General features: G+C 42.1%; 2 protein-coding genes across 3 annotated transcripts in view; one reads left to right on the top strand and one right to left on the bottom strand.

The window, feature by feature from the left end:
- The window catches only part of gna13b (guanine nucleotide binding protein (G protein), alpha 13b), a 28,776-nt gene extending 21,064 nt beyond the window's left edge, over positions 1-7,712 (top strand). The window contains exon 5 of the mRNA XM_086132343.1: positions 3,144-7,712. Coding sequence (XP_085988469.1) covers positions 3,144-3,515 — 372 coding nt within the window. The 3' untranslated portion in view covers positions 3,516-7,712. The remainder of the gene's footprint in view (positions 1-3,143) is intronic.
- LOC147193302 (uncharacterized protein C7orf57-like) lies at positions 2,154-12,674 on the bottom strand. 2 transcript variants are annotated; one of them, XM_086132345.1, is made up of 7 exons: positions 12,126-12,674; positions 11,763-11,927; positions 11,121-11,220; positions 10,894-11,014; positions 10,459-10,535; positions 9,262-9,344; positions 2,154-2,210 (listed from the first exon to the last, which is right to left on the bottom strand). In XM_086132345.1, the coding sequence occupies exons 1-7, from the start codon at positions 12,241-12,243 to the stop codon at positions 2,194-2,196; spliced, it is 681 nt and encodes a 226-aa protein (XP_085988471.1). In that variant the 5' UTR covers positions 12,244-12,674; the 3' UTR covers positions 2,154-2,193. The 2 variants fall into 2 exon arrangements, with proteins under 2 accessions (XP_085988471.1, XP_085988470.1); XM_086132344.1 differs by lacking the exon at positions 2,154-2,210 and having other exon boundaries at positions 9,189-9,344.
- Positions 12,675-16,368: the final 3,694 nt, after the last annotated feature.

Genomic DNA, 16,368 nt, shown 5'->3' on the forward strand with positions numbered 1-16,368 from the left:
TAATTTTTTGAAAAATGATTGTTCAATTGAACAATTATTAGTTTTTTGATGCATCAAATTATGTAACAAATACATTAGATTAGTTAGATTATTGCAAAATCAATGAGAGTTGTGCATAATGTAAAAAACAAAGAATAAATGATGGTCATTTAACTTTTAACTGCGTCCTCATTGTTTTTTGCACTCTTTAGTTCATGTTCTCTCTCCTTTTGCCTGGCGTTTTGGAAAGAACTGATCCAAGGACGTTTGCTTTTGTCGGCTTTTAGCAGTCCTTCAAAAATGTCCAAACATCAGCATAGTGAGCGATCTCCCAACTGATGAACACTTGTTCTGGGTGATTCACATTTACGTAAAAATATCGGAACGCCTCATGGCCCGAGGGGCAAATGACGAGGGCGCTGCATAGACACGTCTATCTATTTATCTATCTACACATAGACGCATACGGTAGAGGTCCCTCTTAGCCAATGGGATGCCAGGAAGATGCTCTGTAATAGCCGATGGCAAAACAGCTATAAGTATGTTGCGTTCAGAAAAAAGAATGAAGCAAAGTCATCGCTCCCACTGTGCTCCAAAATCATTTTGGTGACCTAACTATTGGTGGGCTCACTGATTGTGTTGGAGTCGCGGCTCACTCACCTGCCTTCCTTGCATGCAGTATGACTATGTTAATGCAAGTGTGAATGATTGCCTGTCTCTTGTCAGCTCGGATAGGCTCCAAGCTCCCCCTCAGCGCTCAAGTGAATAGTTGGTATCCAAATAGAAAAATAGATGACCTCACGTTCAACATCTCAACTGAGAGGTTCCTATGTATCTTCCACTCAAAGAGCCAAAAATATACAGAACAGCATTAAAATTCAAGGCTGCATTCTCACAGCTCCACACATAAAAAAAGCTGAGTTAGAGACTTGTCGTTCCAGGAACTTGTCTTTAGTGTGTGAACAGAACAGTCGAAACAAAAGGCTGTGGCAAAGGATGCATGCCAAATTACAGCCTTGTTCTGTTTTGCTGTGGTTTAAGCTAAGCAAAAACAGAGTCATTTTCCTGATATCTGATTGGTTTGAATAAGCCTGCCGTTTTCTAAAAATTAGGTCGAAACATATGTACTTGTACTCACATGTTGCATTAAACTGACTATGCTGGCCCTTGGTGGCACAGTTTATATGTATCAAGAGTCTAAAGTTCCAATGGAACATGTACATGTATAGTCTGAATGTTTTGATGTAACGCATATCTCTCTATGTTCATTTATACTGAATTTACTGCAACAGTAACCCCCACCCCCCAAAAATCAATCTTAATTAGTCATTGGCCAACATTTCACACTTGGGTCACATTTTGAATCAATAACAAATTACCAAAAGAAGGTGAGCATGAAATGTGCTGTTGCTCATGTCAAGTCAACATCTGCTTTTTCTTGCAAGCTGGCATCAGCAAATCTTAATCACTCTCTCTCTTTTTATCATTGATTTTCCCTTGGGATGGATGCATGCAAAAGTTTCGAGTAGAGAGAAAAGATAATGGAAATTAGAATCTGCGTTATTATGAAAAGGGTTAAGGTCTCAGAGAGAAGACCACACAGAATTGACTTAAGACCTTCTCAAACTCACAACAGTCGCGCTGTGCGACGACCAGATTAGATCGTTCTGTGTCTTGGACCGGGCAAGACGTCACACTACAAGTCCATCACTGACCATTCCCTGCCCAATCATTGCGTGCCTCAGTCAGTAATCAACTCATCGGCGCAGGTCTCTCAGGGAGGCAGGACAATAGCGAGGTCGAGATGTCCCTCGAACAACTGCCACGGAACCCGCCATCTCTTCCTCACCTGCCCACCCCGACCACGAAACAGAATGCCCAACGAGCCTACAACAGGACTTAAACCGATCACCGCGTTGCTTGTCACAAAGATGAAATCATGCAAGTTTAAGTGCAGACTGCCTGTAAACAAAACTTATCACCTTTCCCAAGTCTTTGTATGACCGCAAGGACTCACCATTTTAGTTCTCCCCATCTGCCGTTGTGGTAGTCGTCAAAAACACGTGTTTGGGATCTGGAATATCCAACCTGTCCAGTTTGCATCTGTATCTCCTTTCATTAAAGTGAGATGTGACTTCACTTGGACGAAATGTTGACTGATGTTGCTAATTTTATCACCTCTCTGCACTGTAAATCCTTCGCCTGCCGTTGGTACTATGTTGGCAGGATGGCTGCGAAAACATGCACACAGGTATCAGTCACGTGATGTCTCTCGTTGGTTTTCAAAGAAGTGGGGTTGGAATGGGAGTAAATTCTCAGCACACTTTTTCTACACACTATACTGCAGTGGTTCTTAAACCTGGGTTCGATCGAACCCCAGGGGATCGGTGAATCGGTCTCAGGGGTTCGACGGAGCTTCTGCCATAGAGGTTAAGACACACCCGACTCAACATGTCAATTAGTTATGACACGGCCGCTTGACCATCATTGGCTGCAGATGATCACGTTACATTGCTTGTCCAATCAGTGCCGCGGGAAATGTAGTTCGCTCAGTAGTCAACGTGTGACTGTCATGATAGTCCGTCGTGTGATTTTTGTTTGTTTGTTTGTTTTAGAATGTTTTAATACATGCTATGTTGAGCAAAAAACAACAACAAAAAAACCAAAACAAAACAAAGTGGTCAGACGAATATGTACCACTTAGGTTCGGTACTTCTAATAAGGTTAAGAACCATTGCTATAGAGACAATATAAGGAAGATTTTTAATAAAAATTTCAATTTAGTATTGAGAGATTCATTGCCAACGGGGTGGCAAAACATTCGATAAACAAAAGGTGGCAGCTGCCATCCTGTAAAACCGCCTATGCATGCTTTGGATTGAACACAAAAACAGCAACTACTGTCTGTGAGTTTTTCAGCGACCCCTTGGGGATATGTTACAAGAAGAAAAAATCTTCAAATATTCAGGGGAAAGCTGTACATAGTTTTTTTTTCTCTTAAATTAAGCATGATATTGAACACATTTGAGGTGTGGCCCGGAACAGCTGTTCCAGTTTCTCGCGTGGCCTCTTGGGACAATGAATTGTCCACTTCTGTCGCACACCAACATCATCACAATAACCCGCTAACCTCAATAACCATGTACGCGTGTTTGCATCTCCAGGTTTTGATGGAAGACCGGCAAACCAACCGACTGAGCGAGTCCCTCAACATCTTCGAGACCATCGTCAACAACCGAGTGTTCATCAACGTCTCCATCATCTTGTTCCTGAACAAGACGGACCTGCTGGAAGAAAAGGTGAAACAGGTATCCATCAAAGACTACTTTGGCGAGTTCTCTGGCGACCCCAAAAGCCTGGCAGACGTCCAGGCCTTCTTGGTGGAATGTTTTCGCAAAAAGCGGCGAGAGCACCAGCAAAAGCCTTTATACCACCATTTCACCACCGCGATCAACACTGAGAACATCCGCCTGGTCTTTCGCGACGTTAAGGACACCATCCTGCATGACAACCTCAAGCAGCTGATGCTGCAGTGAGGGGAGGAGGAGGAGAAGGAGGATATACGGGTGTGCCACACTTAACATGGACCACAGGAAGACAGACAGATGCGGGGTTTTAGGGTGCCGTCTTCCTTACCCCGCCCGTCGGCCTTTAAGGGGAAACAGACATTGTTCCCCCCACCCCCCCTTTCTTATAGACTGAATCAAAGCCACCACTACTACCAACACCCCCCCCCCCCCCCTTTTTGCTTATTCATCATAGTCATTCTGACTTGTAACAGTTGCCATTCGCCAGTCTGGACCCTTCCAACCACTGTAAATGACCTTGACCCCCCCCCCCCCCCCCCCACCACCCAATTGCCGCTCTCCAATGGATCTCCTCACTCTCCTTATTAGTCGTGCAAATTGTCACACTGCTTTTATTTTTCCTTTAGCTTTTTTTTTCCCAATGCTGCTTTGAGCACTGTTGAAAGGGTGCGTAGTGGGAGGGTCCTGTTTTGACTTGGTGTTGTCGTTATGGCTGCCGAAGGGCATCTTTCCCCCAAGGTCTCGCTTTGCCTTTTCAAAACCACTTTTTTTTTTTACCTGCTCTCTGACGCACTTGCTTGCATCACAGGGGCTGTCCTTAGGTTTTTGGGTGAACGGGAAAAGATGAGGGCCTTATGTACAGACACACACTGTCAGCCTCATCTGTTGCGTAGTTTCGAATCATGTAATTCCTTTTCCTAACACCAAACAAATTTATATGTATACCTATTCATTTTTGGTTAACTTATATTTTATAGGGTTTCTACTTTTTGGATTTGTAACTGCTGTTGGGCTGTGTATAATCAATGGAGTGGGGTGGAATAAGGGGGGCTGTTGAAACATCACAGACACAACCACTTGTCAAACTGTCCAGTACAGCTTTTTTTTTTCTTTCCTGATTTGCTGTTTCTCAGGGCACTTTGTGAACCACTTAATTCTGATTTGAAGCCAACTGTCTCTTATGTTCGGCCTTTGCATTCACCCGTTCTGCATCTGGCCACTTAATATGCACATATGACTTGGAAACAAGCATGTCTCATGGCTTGTGACTTTTTTTTTTTTTTTAGGGACCAATGACATGAGTTTTAAGAACCAAGACCTTGTTTTTTTTCTGGGCTGTCTGTATCGTACACAAGGTAAACATGGCTTGAGGAAAAACTTGCTCGCTGCAGCTCTGGCTCAGTCGCATCCCTTTGGGTCACGTGTGCTCTTGTTCCTTAAATGAGCTCAATTGTAGCTTTTCAACATCTGTCTGACCTTTTCAAAATGTCGGCCACAATGTTAAACGAGATGCGAGATGAAAGTGACCCCGCGGTGTTCTTCAACTGGATGAAGATGAAGTTTCCACATGTGGTGTGAACAGCCAAGCCTAAAGTGTGCAGCTTTGTCAGTTTGAAATAAAGTGGACCCTCCAAAGTCAAATGCCCTCCATTCGAATTTGTTTAAATGTTAAAAATCCAATCCGACTGAATCTACCGCTATCATAAAATCTTTATCAAACGATCCATTTCTGCAACCTTGAACGCAATTTGACTGATTTTTGGAGGTCCATCTGCGACGAGTTAACCTTGTGATCCAAACTATGAATGTGATGTAGTGAATATAAGATGCTTTATTTTAAATTTAGGGGTTAACTAATGTCAATTTGTGCTTCCCTTTGACTCTTGGGCGAAACAAAGCCAATCCTTGTGTGAATGTTACCATCGAAAGATGTTTGTGAAAATACAATGCACAAGACACAGCTTGGAGCATTGGATTGTGTTGTATTTGGTACTGAGAATTAAGGTCATGTAATCTTGTGTGAAGAACTAATTATTTAAAAACGGAGTGAAATTGCAGAGGGCCTGTCATTGATTGTTTTTTTTTTTTTGGGGGGGGGGGGGCTGATCGTTTTTCATTTTAGCCCTTTTAAATCTTGGTTCCCTTGCATGCATCCGAAGTTGGAAACCAAAGGCTGAAAGCCAGGATATGTGTTCCCAAATGAGCAGTTTATCTGTCTGGTCAGGATTTTTTTCACCCCCATCTCTCGCTGCCAACGTTTCGAGAAGCCCATACAAGCATCCACATTGTAAATATGTTTGGTCATGTCTTAACAAATATTGGCACCTGAGGTTTAGTTTTGAGGTGCCATTTGATGATGATGATGTTGAGGGTGAGTCTTTAACAGTTCCGTTAGGATTAAAATGACGTGTCTTATATTTCATTGTGAACCGAGGTTCCGCTGTTTTACCGTTAAATGTTATCTCATCCTGCGTCAGCGTCTCTGTTGTGTCATCATTCTCTCATCCAAACGGTCGTCTTTCGCAAGAACGGTAAATTAACATACATGACAGCACACACTATGAGATACGTAACACCGTTTAACATTTGTATCCACGCATCAACAAACGTGGCTGCACATCGTCCAGTAACTCCGCATTACTTGTGAAAGAATTTATTGCAAGTTATTATTATTATTATTTTTTAATAATTCAAGGATCCAGTTTAGTCCTTTCCGTTTGTTCTCTTCAGCCGTTGTTGTTGACGACCATGCACGTTAGCTGACGTACAAAATGTTGTTTTCAACCGGAGCGCTTCCATGAGGATATTAGAAGAGCCAAGCAAATAGTTCGCTTGACGGTACAACTTGGCCCAGAAGACGCGATGAAAAGATTGGAGTCTTCAAAATGCTTGGAAGCCAGAAATAAAGTGGCATTTGTGAGGAAAATGCTAACACGTCTTAAAAGCTAGGTGTATTGTTTGTAACGCTCGCTAGGACCCGCACTTTTTATTGTCACTTGTGATCGGAATCTCATCTTTGGGTCCAATTTGGTAGGATTTGAAGTTGTAAACAGATTCAACCACGTTTACATTTCTTGTATAGGACAATGAAGGAACTATGATAAAACTAGTCCAATAAAAACTAGGAAAGGGCATTTGATTAGTTTTCTTTGACTGATTTTGAGGAAAATGAAGCATAAACTCATTGTAAAGCGGGAAAAAAAAATGATAGAGTACCGTTCATGTTCACGTGTGGGCCATCATAAACACGATTTCCTTGGTAGCCGTCAGTTCGTTTTTTCTCAACTGCTTGAAGGTGTAAGTTCGCCGTATCCTGAATGGGACTGCGTCTTTTCAAAACACGTTGGCCCACATCCATGGGATGAGGGCTCATATGAAAGTGCCAGGAATCGTATGCTTAGGCCTTCACCAGACAGATAGATTTTTCTGATTGTTTCCGTTTACTCTATGGCATTCCTCATATTGCCTGGCTAACTAACTTATTGGGGACCAGATCCACAAGATACGCACGAACGTTAAGTGTGCGTTAGTTAAATCGCATGACTGTTTTGATTCCAGGCATCTAAAAGAATGAAGTTCTGTTCAATAGCATCAATACTGTATAATCATGCCTGTCCTAACATATGGCCGACCACTTCGTCGGCGTCAAGACAAGCACGGAAGAAACTTGTCGTTTTGCCAACACTTGACACAAAGGATGACATCATACCAGAACAGGCCAACACGCTCAGACAGCAATTGTTCATGCGGAACAAACTTTAAGGGGAAACATTTGACTGGGGGAAAACTAATATTATAATTATAATATATTTCCCTTGACCAAAGTCTAAACAAGAACCGGTGGCGGTGCTAGGAGCAGCATAGTATTTCGCTTGTGCTCATGAGTGTATGCTCTCAACTTGAATCATGGATGAAATCGGAATTTTGAGAGGCGCAACATGCTTTTCTTGAAGCACGTCGAGGCCTCGGGCGGCCTCGAACCCACACCACGGCACGTACGCATAACCCCATATGACATAGCTGGAAGCCAGAGAAGTGGTCTTGCCTTCCAACATTGCGCATTTCTCATGGTGACTCGTGCCAAATCTGTCTCGGAGTCTCATGTAATTCCAGATTAAGTCGAAGATGCTGGTCTGTTTTGGTTTTTCAGCTCTTGTGAGAGCAAAGTGTAACAGTGTCAACAAAGAAATGTAACTTGCCCAAATACTCATGTTTTGTGCCTCTTTTGCTAATTCAGATTTTCACAAAGCTTTTGTAGTTTTTCTAAAATGTTACACTGGCCGTCTGATGTCCTCATATATCAAATAATTGTAATAAGCTTCTCCTGTGATGTTTTTTTTCCATAAAGCTTTCATTGTACAGTCTAACTTATGCTGTCTCACCACTTTGCTCCTCAATAAATCAAATTGTTTTGTTTGTTTTTAATTATCATTGTAAACTGTCTTTATTTCTTAACTTGCTACATTAACTGGCCACCAAACCTCATGAGGAAAGCCTGACATTTAGAATGATCTGCTCCACTTAAAAGTTCTCAGGTGTCTTCGATTGGATTGACACTGCAAGTGTCCATTTCCGATTTCATGCAATCGGATCCTATTTTTTTGAATGATCAAGTTACAAGTACCGGTAGTTTGTTTCACGTATCGGATATGGTTGTGTTTACACTGGTGGAACATAAGCAAGCACCTTGCTTAGTGAAAACCGCATGTGCAGATATGAGAGGCTGTCACGGACACGTACACACTGCTAAAATACTCACACATAAGACAGTTTTTTACACATCAGTGAAATCCGTTAGAATATTTTACTGAAAAATGCATTCCACGAGTAGTTTGCGTGACAGGTAAACCTGAATCATGTCCCTGACGGCCCCATCATATGCAGATGCCTATATTACACTTTCAGAAATTCACAAGCAACAACTCGGACATTAACATCCATCCGTCCATTTTCTGATCCGCTTATCCTCACAAGGGTTGCAGGACTGCTGGAGAATCCGAGCCGTCTCCGGTCAGTAGACGGGGGACACCCTGAACTGGTTGCTAGCCAATCACAGGCCACACATAGCCAACAACCATTTGTGCTCACAATCACACTCAAAGAGAATTTAAAGTGTTCCATTAACCTGCGACACATGTTTTTGGAATGTAGGAGGAAACGAATACCCGGAGAAAACCCATGCGGGCCCGGGGAGAACGTGCAAACACCACAGAGGAAGGGCCAGGCTGGAATTGAACCTTGCACTTCTGCACCGTGAGGCTGACGCACTAACCACTGGCCTACCGGGCCACCCTTGGACGTAAACAGTAATGAATAAATCATACAAATATTAAACGTTGAAAACAGTTTAGTTGGCCAAGGCAACCTCTTCCCCACCATTGATTCAAATTACGGCAACCTGAGCATCACATGACTGTTTTTTCTCTCTAGTGTACCATATTTACATGTTTAACTCATTCACTCCCAAAGACGTTTTTAAACGTCTTTTCAGACTTGGTCCAGAATTGTCTGGTACTGAATGAGTTAAACTCCCATCATTCAGCCGGCCATTTTCAGACCCTGCCTACCCTTTGCCGACGTCTAATATGAACATATTGAACATGCTCAAAATTTCTTTGCAAGGAGAAACTGTTTGCAACCTTTGACAACTGTTTGTGACTCAAGATCACAAAGACGTATAATATTTTAATATTTAGAAGTCTGAAAAAAAAGTCAAGCCCCTGAGACCGATTCACTGAACCCCTGGGGTTCGATCGAACCCAGGTTAAGAACCACTGCTCTAATGGTATCGCAAAATATTGCTTCAGTTTGGTTTGAAGTCTTTTTAATAACTTTTTAATAACTGACTAAAGTCAGATGCATATGAAAAAGCAAGAACATGATTAAAAAATAAATGCCTTTACATTATTATTATTAAAATGACTTTAAACTGTAAGTGAGCTGGACAATTATGTAGCACTTGACTCAGTCTCACTCGTCGTTGGTTTGTCCTCGTCGACGTAACCGAAACTCAATAGCTTCGACATGTTGACTGGAGAGGTGTTCTTGGTAGATACACTGTGAGGGGGGGAAAAAATTACTTAGGGTATAGCAATTATATTTTCTGACAAGAGCACTGGAGCCGATTCTGTGAAATGTCACGACTAAAGAGAGTGACAGACAGTCTGCAGACTAAAGGTGCACAGAGTCAGTAGGTCGTTTTTACATCATTCCATTTTTCGATCAACTTCAAATCTGTTTTTCGTGATGGTGATTTCCTACTGGATCATTTGTGGATTTTATGTCGAATGTCATTGTCATGATCTTGTTCCTGTGTGTCTCCAGCAGGTGGCAGAGGAGGGATTTCCCTGCAGCGTGCACACCTGCTGCCACTGCGTTGATCAAGTTAGCCATGTATTTAATGACTTCGTAATTGCCAAATCTGTCGCATTATTGACCTTGTTGCTGCTCTTGCTCAAGTGTTGCTTTCTAGACCTCTCGATCTCGTCATTTGTCGTTTTTGTGCTCAAGCTTCTTGCTTTGTCTGTATTTATGTGTTTTGTCTTTGATCTTGCTCATGTTTTGGATTTCGTGAATTCGGACTAGTCATATCCTTTGTATCTCGGATTTTTTTTCTTTTTTTGTTAATGTATTGTTTTCCTGGTTGTTTTGACCAGCGATTTCTGATTGTCGGTGCGCTTTTGTAAAAAATATATTTTTTTGTATGGACTTTTGTTTGTGTCTACGTTTGTGGGATTGGACCGCCATTCAGTTTGTTCCTGAACTGTGTCAAGTCTTCAGCCTGTCTGCATCAACTGTGTGTCATGTTTTAAAAATCGAATTTGCTGGTTGAGCGATACAGAACTCAACTACAAAACGTCCACCTTTTTGAGCAATAACCTTTTATCACTTGTCTTCCTGATGGCAGGTGTCAGACTGCCTTCTGGGCATCTGTCATGTCAGCAGTCTTTGATTGCTACTAAACCAAATTTAGGGACAACTTAAGGCCCAGGAGGCCTTTGCAGACCGTTTAAGTTAATGCTTGATTAGAATGTGACACTCAAAATTTGCAATATTTCAGTTTTGGACTATTCAAGTGCCTTTATTATCCATAGATAGGACCGCTCTGTTCTTGTAACAATAAATTCAGTTATAATATAACAGCGCCCTCTTGTGAGAAAAAAATACCTACGTCCTCCTGAATTTGCTTCCTCCATTGTTTTGACTAGACGCCTGCCATTGCACAAATTGTTTCTCAGGAACGGGTTTCTGCAAAACATTAAGTCACAATGTCTTAATGGCTCATTGTTAGGAAAAATTATTGTATTTGGTCATGATCAAGCTCCATCCATTACCCCCCCCCCCCCTGCCCAATTCTAACTGCTGTTTGTGGTACCTGCTTATGATATTATTGAAATAATTTCTCTTTTGACTTCCAGTGTCTTTCCAATGTGGCGCAAACAAAACATGCTTGAAATCTGATGTTGATTTGCCTCTGTCATTATGGACAATTGCTAATTTATTCCTGGTCACCAACTGCCTCATGAATGACATCACCACTGTACAGTGTATTTACTTGATTGCTGTTCTCTATAGTTTCTTATGGTGTGTGTGCAACGATATTTACCTTCTCCTTGCGAGGGCTGCCATCATCCCGCTCCCATGCAGACATATTGTCTGTCCAAAAAGGAGGTAGTGGCCTTTGTGAGAAGGCTTTCGGGCTCTTCCTCTCTTTTGTGCAAATGACACTAATGGGTTAAAAGCAGAATAAGCTATTGATATTAAAACTATCAGACCCAAAATGAACAGGGTAATTCCTGGTGGTTGAAAGTATCTTCACGTGTCAACATGCACCTTTGGTTACCAAGAGCGTCTATTGGACCGTCCAACAGGGAATCTGCGGCGTCGAACGAGTTGGGCTTGGATGTAGGTGTTTCATCAAAGTACAGAAGCCCTGTGGAATACGTGTTACTAGTGAGACAAAATTGTGCTCAAGTTCACAACTACATGCAAATAGTACGGCCCCTGACTGTCCACATGCTCATAGTACGACCACGACGAGTTAAAAGCTAGCGCTTGACTAATTGTACTAATCGTGCAGAAATCTGCCATCCATCCATCCATTTGCAAGACCGCTTATCCTCACAAGGCTCGTGGGCGTGCTTAAGCCTATCCCAGCAGTCTTCAGGGTACACCTTGGACTGCTTGCCAGCTAATTGCACCGCACACATAAATGGGCAACTATCCGCGCTCACACTCACACCTAGGGGCAATTTTGAGTGCTTTATTAGCCGATCGTGCATGTTTTTGGAATGTGGGAGGAAACTGGAGTACCCGCAGAAAACCCACGCAGGCACAGACGAACATGCAACTCCACACAGGAAGGCAGGAGCCGGAATCGAACCCTGCACCTCGGTACTGTGAGGCTGGTGTGCTCAGTAGTCATGCCGCCCGAAATCTGCCATATAAGTCTGTAATACAGCAAGATGGCAGTACCTTTGTGGCCCCCTTGTTTTGCAAGCTTGACGTATTCCGAATCTGTGTCAACAACTCCAACCCTTTTCCCTATCTTCGTCACATCACCGACTGTGCTGATAACTGGGGACAGTCCAGGGATTTGTGAGATCTGGCCTGTTGTTCCATGGAATCCTTTTTTACCACCTGCGATGTTAAAACACACACGTACACATATGCAAACTTACGACAAAGAGTTGATTGAAAACATTGCTACCTATCAAGTAATGCCAGATGGCAAATCGCGGCATTTTCCCACTGGGTAAAGGGTGTCCCTGAAGGCAATACACGCAACGGATGTTCGTGCGTGACGTATGCTAAACTCGTATCAATCGTTGTACTTGCCAGATTTCTCCGGTTGAACGTCGGGACTCTTAAGACCTTTGAGATTTCTAGTAGAGATGGAAACAAAACCCAGCACATCAACCTTTCCGACGTTAGCTAGGGTGAGCTCATTTAGCATCAATTGGAATAATGACGTTCAATGGCTCTTTTCAATCCCAACAGAAGTGAAAAAAAAAACATGCACTTGCACTTCAAATCACCAAAAGGAAATGAACACCAAGCTGTTGGTCTGGGTTCGTTTTCTTACTTAGAATTCATTTTGGACGCAAAGGAAAAGGGCTTCGCACTGATTCGCTGAATCGTTTGGCGTCTCGTTGCCGTGGAAACGTGGTATTCTTGCGCCTGCTCACTTGTCTCAACTCTAACATATGTTTGTCACGAATAAGGCAGCGTTTCCACCGATAGTTATAGACGGCATCTTCCTGACGGGTCCGCTGCCGCATGTGACAGCTGAGCAATCGTTTACTTTAATTGTTCTCGCTCAAGGACGCATGCGGCAGACAAATGACAGCGATGAGACAACATGAAAGCCGCGTCCTCGGGTTCGGTGCCTTGATTTCCGCATCGTATTCTGACGTCGGCACACGTGATCGCGCACTCGCGGCCGAGGTTTTCAGTTACGTGGGTTCACGGCTGAAATCGATGACGTTGCTTTTTCTTGATTACTTTTGTCAGTGCTGAAAATGTGTACACGCCAATGTTATTACATTCAACGAAATAAAATAGAAGAAGAAAACTAATGAAACGACATCTTACGTTAATAAAATGAACTTAAAAACTACTGTGCAACTACAGTGAAAATGCCCTTCATTTTTGTCTGTCAACTGATATCATTCATAAGCGTTCAGGGTTCATTTTAAATGTATTCATTATTGTATTGCAGTGCTTCTGTCCAGAAGAAGACTTGTTTGTAGTGTACTTTATTCCATAACATTTTTGACCTTTCCTTTTTTTTAAATCTTGCACTCAGCAAATACTGCATATATTAAAAAATAATACAAATAATTGAAAAAAGATCAACTAAAACTAATGAAAGCATAAGTAAAATGAAGCATTTCTGAAAAATAAAAAATAAAACAAAAATGAACAAATCAAACAAACTCATTGAAACTACATTTTAAAAGTCAAAACAAAATAAAAACTAACAATAATGAAAAATCCAAAATTATTAGTACCCTGGTACACACTATTGAAACACATTCAACTTTTGAAATCTTCTCATCCATGCAACGAAAACATACTCATGCACACTACAAAAACATCAATGTTAATATATTACATGAACATATTTCAGAATATTCCATGATAATATTTCTGAGGTTGTGTGTGAGGATTTCAGTTGCAAAAGTGTGTGTGTGTGTGTGTGTGTGTGTGTGTGTGTGTGTGTGTGTGTGTGTGTGTGTTGGGGGGTGGGGGGGGATGAAGGAACCCGGACCTTAGCCTTCCTTGGATGTTGACACAGGAGGAAAATTGAGATGGGCACGATGAATTGTAAGAATAAAGCCCAGGATAACCTCCAAAGAAATTGAAGGTGAACTCCACGGCGAAGGTACATCAGTGTGAGATCGCACTACCCATTGTTGTTTGAGGCAAAGCGGACTTTGTGGGGGACAACCAAGGAGGGCACCACTGATGGGGAAAAAAAAGATTTTAAAAAATTGCCAAACTTCATGATGAGTTGAACACGCTGTCTGGAGAATGCACCCTTTCACTCTGAGACAACTGGAATGGGTCAAAATACCTGCCGACAATTGTAAAAGTTGCAAGAAAGATTTATTTGATAGCAAGGTTGTTTTTTGGGCCTGTTAATTTTTTGTTATAATATTTTTTTAACCACATCAAAGCAATGTCTGTTTTTCAGTGGTTAATTCCCATTAATTCCCTACTTGTTACTACTTTTGTGAGATTCAAGGTATTTTTGTGACGCCTGTGGGTTTTTGTTTTAATCGCAAAGGGGTATCAACAAATTTGTCCCTGTGTAAACCTGGCACAGTGACGCCACAGTAGCATGATTTGGCTCACTTTTATGAGTTAACCTTTTTCCCCCGCACATGCAGTTATTTGAAGTCCAAATAGCATTCCATCATGACCGATGATCATTTGGGCGTGTATACAAACATCCTTTTGAGATCGTATCATTAGTGTGATAATTTGTGTTTAGCGCTTGTTTCATGTGGTGTATGGGTGGGTTGAACACGCCCACCCACCACTGCTGTTCCAAAAATAATTTATTTTAATCGCAATTCCAATTAATCTGATAACTATAAATGTAAGATTTGTTGGGAAGTCAACTGCTCCCCAAAATTAGGAATCCATGAAGACCAGCAAACAAAAATGTCTGCATGTGATACCGTGCCATGACTTTATGACGATGTCCTCGAGTCACTTGTTTGTTCCAAGTCGATGTCCTGAACTCCGTTTTGGCTTGAATCAGTGGATCTTAAATGGAACTCATTCAGGCACAGTGGTTACGACAGCGGACAGCCATTCAAACATTGTTTTCCCTTATGGGAATGAATCTTAATGTCACAGTTGTGCAATGCACATCAGCCAGACAATATACTGTCATCCACTGGTCAGGTTTGCATTAAAACATTTTTTTTTTCTGAAACAAGATGGCACACGGAAGTGCAGATGTGCCGTGCAGGGAAGGAATAACTATATTCCTTTCATTCTAGGAGACCATTGCAGATAGACATATTGGATCACCGGGCGACAACTAAGGAGTAATATAATTGTTTAAATATCCAAGTATTGATTTTGTGATTTGAGGAAATTGCGATTGATCATGTGTCCACTAAATTGGACATTGTGCATCATTAGCTACAGTTTGACTACTGTTTATAGTATTACTGCAACTTCGTTGCTTTTGAAAATACTTTATCTGCAGTCACTTCCATCCATCCATCCATCCATTTTCCGATCTGCTTTATCCTCACAAGGGCCATGGGTGCGCTGGAGCCTATCCCAGCTGTCTTCGGGCAGTAGGCGGAATACACTGTGAACCGGTTGCCAGTCGCAGGGCACACAGAGATGAACAACCATCCGTGGTCACACTCACACCCGGACAATTCCGAGTGTTCAATCTGCCTGCCATGCATGTTTTTGGAATGTGGAAGGAAACCAGAGTACCCGGAGAAAACCCACACAGGAGATCATGCAAATCAGAGTCGCGATCGAACCCACGACCTCTGCACTGTGAAGCCGATGCGCTTAGCACTGGTGCACCGGGCCGCCTCTGCGGTTACTCACACACTGGAAATAATTTAGATTTTTACTGTCGCAATATTTTATGGATTTTAATCTTCATATGAGTGTAGTGATCAGTGTCTTTATGTTTTGTCGTGGTCAGGTGCAGAGCATGCAAGCAAAGCCTACAGGATAGTCCACCATCTGACTCAAGTGAGGATGATGTCAGCAGCGTTGATGATGAATGGTTACCAAAAATAAAAGAGAAGTCGCAAATGGCAGCAGTAGTGACTGTGAAGATGAGGATGCTGAGAAAAATGAGGCTTTTGAAGCTTAGTCCTCGCATGGTGGGATGCCTTCCAAGTGGCGCGAGGGGGGACGCCGGGGCTCCCGAGCCCCTGCTGCGGCTGAGTGCCCACTAGCCGACGGGGAAGGAGGAGGGACCTCACCAGAAGGAGAGACACCCAACGCTCGCCCCGCCGGAACGGAGGGAAGTGGGAGTAGCCGCCCCACAACCCTCCTTAAAGACATTACACCCCAATTATGCTGATAAACTGCTTGAGTTTTTTTCAGCGAAAATGTGCAGAATATTGCCAACAATCATGCCGCTTTGTGACTGCTAGTTCAGTTACCTAAAATACAGTACAGGTCCCGGCTACACATTGAGCAGGAGCCGAGAGTTGCTGTGTCCTGCTTCAAACCTCGCTTCGAAAAGCTGTGCATTGTGCTCATCGTAGCCATCTTTGATTAAAAAAAAAAAAAAAAGCACAAATTCTTTTATATATTTTGGTTTTGCTGGTTAAAGTTTTTTTAAAATATTATGCTCCTGAGATAATGTTGATTAGTTTGAATGCATTACTAGTTATTGATTTTATATAATTTTATTTTTCAATATCGTATGGTTTGACATGGTCAGTCAAAAAATATTTATTGTTAAATTAAGGATTTAATGTTATTTTTGAAATTCAGATGCACTTTAAATCTTTTCTGTTCCAGTTACTAAAGCTATTCTTTGTTATAAGTTGGTCCGTATTTCTTTCTTTTTTTTATTCTC

Source organism: Hippocampus guttulatus, chromosome 16 (genome assembly GCF_054856545.1).
Source record: "Hippocampus guttulatus isolate MCC_2025c chromosome 16, RoL_Hgut_1.0, whole genome shotgun sequence".
NCBI lineage: Eukaryota > Metazoa > Chordata > Actinopteri > Syngnathiformes > Syngnathidae > Hippocampus > Hippocampus guttulatus.

What these genes read in the sequence shown, in the direction of transcription:
- LOC147193302 (XM_086132344.1), bottom strand. Translation starts at nt 12,243, where the DNA reads ATGCTAAATGAGCTCACCCTAGCTAACGTCGGAAAGGTTGATGTGCTG. An exon ending in GACGCTCTTGGTAACCAAAG is followed by an intron (nt 11,015 to 11,120) that starts GTGCATGTTGAC and finishes TTAACCCATTAG; the next exon opens with TGTCATTTGCACAAAAGAGA. An exon ending in GGAAGCAAATTCAGGAGGAC is followed by an intron (nt 9,345 to 10,458) that starts GTAGGTATTTTT and finishes CCCCCCTCACAG; the next exon opens with TGTATCTACCAAGAACACCT.